This window comes from Camellia sinensis, chromosome 15, assembly GCF_055761805.1.
Source record: "Camellia sinensis isolate YWXY chromosome 15, ASM5576180v1, whole genome shotgun sequence".
In the NCBI taxonomy this organism is placed as follows: Eukaryota; Viridiplantae; Streptophyta; class Magnoliopsida; order Ericales; family Theaceae; genus Camellia; species Camellia sinensis.
Genome location: NC_138975.1, coordinates 126,747,938 through 126,754,272, shown reverse-complemented (window position 1 = coordinate 126,754,272; position 6,335 = coordinate 126,747,938). Strand labels below are relative to the sequence as shown.

General features: G+C 34.7%; 1 protein-coding gene across 1 annotated transcript; it reads right to left on the bottom strand.

Moving 5' to 3' along the window:
* Positions 1–787: 787 nt before the first annotated feature.
* On the bottom strand, positions 788–1,882 carry LOC145813282 (UPF0481 protein At3g47200-like). The gene has a single exon (XM_082908567.1). The coding sequence runs from the start codon at positions 1,880–1,882 to the stop codon at positions 788–790; it is 1,095 nt and encodes a 364-aa protein (XP_082764693.1).
* Between the last annotated feature and the right edge of the window lie 4,453 nt (positions 1,883–6,335).

Below are 6,335 nucleotides of genomic sequence, written 5' to 3'. Positions count from 1 at the left end.
CATAAATTTAGGTAAAAATTTGAAAAAGGAATTGGCGTGGTGAACGTGCCGGTAAATAAATCTGGTGGATTAAACCGATTGAAAAGCATTTCTCAAACAGAATAGGTTGCTTATTCTTTCTTCCTTATCTTTCAACTGCCCAATAAAGATGGCCCAATAAAGTGATTTATCCAATAAAATATTTTGCAGCATCATTGTTAAGAGCATCATATCATACGAACAACATCGCTTTTCAAAACAACAAAATTTTTTATTTTGTGTTTTTTTTGTTTTTACTAGAAATTTTTAATTTTTAAATACACCTAACATAGACATACTTAAAAAGTATAATATTTTTCACTAAATACCAAAAATACCAAAAAAAAATAAAAATAAAAAAATTCAGTGCATTTTTTTGTATTCTTGTGTATTTATTAATTTTTTAAAATATTTTTTTACAATTAGTTTACTTTTTAGATACATCTAAGTAAGGTACATCTAAAAAACTAAAAAAATTGCTTAAAATTTTAAAAATATTCACTAAAAACAAAAAAAAAAATATGAAAAAAAAAAAACTCAATTTTCAAAAAAATTAATTCAAAAAATTGAAACCAAACACCTTGATTTTACCAAGTAAAGAAGAAAAAAAAAATCAAATACATAAAATTCAATACAACTCAATTTTTATTCTGATGAGACTAGGAAGTTTTTGATGAGATTATTAAAAAAAAAAGCACAGTAAATGATTCACTGGCTTTATTAGATTATATCATACAATATTCTGAAGAGAAAAAGATATAAGAACAATTCAAGGCTTAGAAAAGTGATAAGTTATTATAGTGTAGGCAGTCTGTGCCATTGTGAGAAGAATTAGAAAACTTGCTGCCACGAGAGAGATAATTTTCCAAGGGTCTTTGAGATACTCATGCCTAAATATGGCTTTCCAAGTCCGCCATTTTTGTTGGTAATGCTTATTCAGCTTTTGGGATACGTCAAGGAGATAGTAATCGCTGGTGTCAAACACTATTTCTTTGCGAAGATTGTTGAAGAGGGTAGCTACATCCTCTTCGCTTCCCAACTGGTGAACTATAATCCGTTTCTCATACAAGTGCTCCACATCTTTGGGGGAGTTTATTAATTCATCCATGAAACTTATGTAAGAGGTGATATAGCTATCACAATGCGGATAACACTGCTCGAAAGCCATTAGATTGAGAAAGATTGATTTGGTTAAGTCATGGATCAAAAGGGGTGGAATCAAGAGCTTACCTTCTTTGAACTCAATATCTGTGAATTTTGTGGAATCCTTGGTTTCAAATATAATGCCTGTACCCCTTAGCCTTGTAACAGAGTGCATTGCTATTTCTGGAGACTTGGGTGTTGTCCCCTCCTTTTCTTCCTGGATTGCTGCATCATGTCCCTCGCCCTCTTCTTTGTTCTCTTGAACAACAGTCCTTCCTGTACGTTCCTGAACTGGAAAAGAGTTGGTGGTGGTGGTTGGGGGGGATTGGAGACTCCCTCTCTCGCCTTCTTCGTCTTGAACAGCCCTTGCTGCATCATGACCTTGATTGGTTTTTTGCCAACAAGGGAAGGAAAAGGAATTGGGACCGGGGAAGTGACAAAGTGAGGGACCTGGACAACAACTGCGAATCCGCTTATTTGTTTCAGAGCTTTGTTCGACATCTTTTCGGGATGGTTCGAGGGACATGCGAACAATGTCTAGGATGTGAAGAGGTGTTTCATTGGGTTTTGAATGCTTGGACAGATTTTTGGAAATCCCAGGAAAGAGTGGATCGAAAAATTTGAGGACTAGTTCAACAAGTGACTCATGATTTGCCCTTTCGTCCCAAACGATGGTAAAGAATTTGTGGAGTACCGAAAATGGTAACTGATTCTCAAGCATTAGCAAGTCCTGTTGTATGAAAGGTATGAAACCCCCGCAAGTTAAACACAACCAATGGGTCGGAAGCAAGGTTCTGAAAAGCGGTTGCGGTTGCCGTAACGGTGGCGGTGACGCGGTTGCGGTTGCGGGGTGTAAAGGCCGTAGTGTAACGGTTGCGGTAACCGGAACCGTGAATTTTTTTATTTTTTGCACAATTTGAAAAAAACTTACCGATACACATATTTTTTTTCCATGATCATATTTATTGGGTTAAAAATAAATATTGATCAATTTTTATAAATTTTAAAGTATGATCCAATATATTTTATATTTTTAAATCACTATAAACTGATTTTTTTACATTTTATTTTAATAATTAATGACTTTATATTTTACAAAAAATCAATCACTAACTATTATATATAAGATAAATAATGACAAAAGTAAAAGAATAAATAAGAGCCTAAATACATATATATATATATATATATATATATATATACATATTTTAACCAAACCAAATAGATAATAACCACACTTATTATTATTATTATTATTTTCAAACAATATATAGATAGACACACACAAACAAAATGGTTTAGTGATAGCAGCTGAATAGAATAGTATACATCTTATAGTTTCAACAAATCAATAATATGTTCTTCATCTTCCCTCTTCTCTCTCTCTCTCTCTCTCTATCTCTTGCTCCTCTATTTTCTCTCTTTATCTTCCTTCTTCTCTCTATCTCTCTTCTCTCATTTTCAGTTTTTTTTTGTGTTTTTTCGAAAGAAACAGTTTGGAACCGTTACGTAACGGTACGTAACAGGCCGTTACGGCTGTTACGGCACCGTTACGACCGCTACAGCAGCTGCTACGGCCGGCGCACCTGTGAATCTCAATCACACTGCAAAAGCGGCCGTAACGGGTAGCGGTAACCACCAAAACCGTTACGTAACGACGTTATGTAACGGTTGCGGCTGCTTTTTAAAACCTTGGTCGGAAGCATACCCGCAACTCTCCCACCCATTGGCAGAGCCTCGCAGCAACTCAAGTATGAAACAAGCATCGAGCAACATCATTTCCGCGAATTGTGACTTAGTGAGACCTTCTATGGGCTTGTCATAGCACTTCTTTGTATCATTAACTAGGGGAAGCATCGAACTCCAAAGGTCGTCAACCATCAGCAGCGACTGCCTCTGTTCGAGGGCATGTTTAAGAAGCTGCCACTTATGCGTTTCGATTTCCTTGAGATGCTCGTGCTTATGGTGATAAGGGCCGATTGAAACAATGCGGGGCTTAAATGCAGCGGGTTCTAGGTCTCGGAGTCTACTGGGAACCTCAAAGATTTCGGAATGGCCTCCTTGGCATGGTTTGATGTCTTCAAGTTGCGTCTTGAAGGCCTCAATTAGTAATTGCATCATTAATCCTGTAACCATATCGACCTGTTGATTCATTGCTTTTTTCTTTTTCTACCTTTTTTCTTTCGTCTTTTTACGTGACGTTGGCACTGCCATCTGCGCTCGTTCTTCTTCTTCTTTTTCTTCTTCTTCTTCTTTGTGTGTACTGAATCTCGCACTGGATGAAGTGGATCGGAGCTTTGTGGCTGAATTGTACTATCTAGGAATCAAGAGCATACAAAACAGAGATACTGTGAGAGCTGCCCGGCCGGAAAACCCTTTTGGTGTAGGAATAAGTAATCGGAGAAGATGAAATTCTCTCTAGGTGTAGAGAGAAGAAGAGAGAGTATGTTCCATGAATGATAAGATGAGATTCAATACCTTCAATGTGAAGTGAGTATTGTTGGAAAAATGGTTTAATATAGGCATATTTTTTAGTTCAATTTGAGTGGGCCCCAAACGTCTTTTGGGTTGGGTCCGAAGAGGTGACGTGTTCCTTGCTGCGAGGCAAGTCACACGGTGAAGACGGAACGTCAAAACCATTTATGAGTGAATGGGAAGTTGACGTCGTTTTCGGGTTTAACATTAATTTTTATTTAGATAAAATTCATTTGAATTTTTTCAATAAAAAATTATTGTGGGAATTTAATTTAATTCTAATTCTAATTTTGGGTTCCTAAGTGGTTTCCTAAAGTTTGTAATTGTGGGAATTTAATTTAATTCTAAATTCAAATTTTTGGGTTCCTAAGTGGTTTCCTAAAAATTTGTACCTCTTCCTTTATTTATTAAACTATTTAAATAGTTTAATATATATATATTTATATATACATTTTCTAATAGTTTATTAAAGTTGCAACAGTTTCTTTATTTGTCCACTAACGGACAAATCATTATTTGAATATTGAGGTTCATATTCAACGGTGGGAATTTGTTTGAATTTCAAATTATATTTGTTTGAAATATGTTGCACCTGTTCGGCTTGAGCTTTTTTCTGTTCCAGGTGTGTTTCACACCGGTTCGGCCCTATTTATATCCAACCTGTCCAACAGTTTTGACCCCGGGAAAAATTAAGTCTGTTTATGGTCCTTTTGCTGTCCAAAAATACTGCATTTGTTTTTATTCTTCATTTATAATTTTAGGAAAAATATTCAGAGAGTTAGAACACAGGTTTGGTTCGCCGAACAAGTTGTTTGGAGTACTACTACAATTTGTGAAGATCATTGTATCTTGGGAGATAGACGCCACTCAACCGTAAGTACCATAGCGGGGCGAATCTGTCTTAAGGACAGAGTGTCACACACTCGACTTGGTCTTGAAATTTTTATTTGGTTCGACATAATAAATCCGGTATGTTATTTATTTATTTTGTTTGATTTTATTTCTAGTTATTTTATTTACACAGAAGATTGTTCCAACAATCTTAAGACAGATCCGAATTATTCTGTTTACAGAATTTTTCGTTTGTTTTCCTTTTTCATTCTTCGTAGGAATAAAATTATTTTCTGTGGATTTACAAAATAATATTCTGGTTGGAAAAACAAATAGTGATTATATGCTATTTAACAGATAGTAGTAATATACTACCTCTTTTCTTTGACAACAACTAGTAGTACGATACTGGTGTCATTAACAATTAAGAATATATTTTTGTGGAATTTTTTCAAAAATAAATTTTGGGTTTTAAAAATTATTTTCTGAGTTTTCATTAATTAAAATTCTATTTCAGTATTTTAATTATTGAAGTGTTACTGGAATTAATTTTCTTGTGTGGAATTAATTTGGTTAAATAAAATTTTATTTTATTTCCAAATTAATTGAAAAATAAAAGTTATAGTTTTTATTTCTTTTATTTTTACAGAATTTAATTTCTTGTGTGGAATTATTTTGGTTAAATAAAATTTTATTTTATTTCCAAATTAATTGAAAAATAAAAGTTATAGTTTTATTTCTTTTATTTTACTGAATTTAATTTTCTGTGTGGAATTAATTTGTTTAAATAAAATTTTATTTTATTTTCAAATTAATTGGAAAATAAAAGTTACATTCTTGTTTCTTTTATTTTTTACAGAATTTAATTCTGTGAATTTGGTTTAATTTTCTGTGTAGTGTAAATTCTAATTATAATTTTGTTTTATATATTAGAATTGATGGCTACTGAAACTAATGCCCAAACAAGTACTACTGTGGTGGCTGCAATGACGCCAACCCCCTCTCCTGTTGTAACAGTACCAGTAAATCACGGTGAAAAGCCAGAGAAGTTCTTAGGAACTGACTTTAAAAGATGGCAACAGAAAATGTTGTTTTATCTTACAACTCTGAACCTGGCTCGTTTTCTCCATGAAGATGCTCCTATCCTGAAAGAGGATGAAACCGACCGGCAAGTGGTTGCTGCGGTTGATGCTTGGAAATATGCCGATTTCCTTTGCCGGAATTATGTCTTGAACGGACTTGACAACACATTATACAACGTCTACAGTCCAATCAAGACAGCAAAGTAACTTTGGGAATCGTTGGAGAAAAAGTACAAAACGGAAGATGCCGGCTCAAAGAAATTTGTGGTTGGCAGATTCTTGGATTTTGTAATGGTTGATTCAAAAACTGTGATCAGCCAAGCTCAAGATTTCCAACTCATTCTGCATGACATTCACGCAGAAGGTATGTCTCTCAGTGAATCTTTCCAAGTTGCAACCTTAATTTCAAAATTACCAAAAGGCTGGAAGGAATTCAAGAACTACCTCAAACACAAGCGCAAAGAAATTTCTATGGACGAGTTAATTGTGCGTTTGAGGATTGAGGAGGACAACCGCAATTCTGAAAAGCGGGCTGGTAAGCTTCCTATGGAGTCTAAGGCAAATGTGGTGGAACATGCTTCAAAAACCAAGAAACGAAAGTCTTTTGGAGAAAGTTCATCACAAGGCTCTAAAGGGGGGAAAAATAAAAAGTACAAGTTTAATGGCAAATGTTACATCTGTGACAAAGAGGGACATCGGGCCAAAGATTGCCGTAGCAAAGGCAAAAGCAAGAAAAGAACAAGCAAGAAGCCTGCTCAAGCCCATATGACTGAAGTGGACAATATT

Bases quoted from the DNA above. Each gene is read 5' to 3' on its own strand.
- LOC145813282 (XM_082908567.1), bottom strand. From the start codon at position 1,882: ATGCTTGAGAATCAGTTACCATTTTCGGTACTCCACAAATTCTTTACC.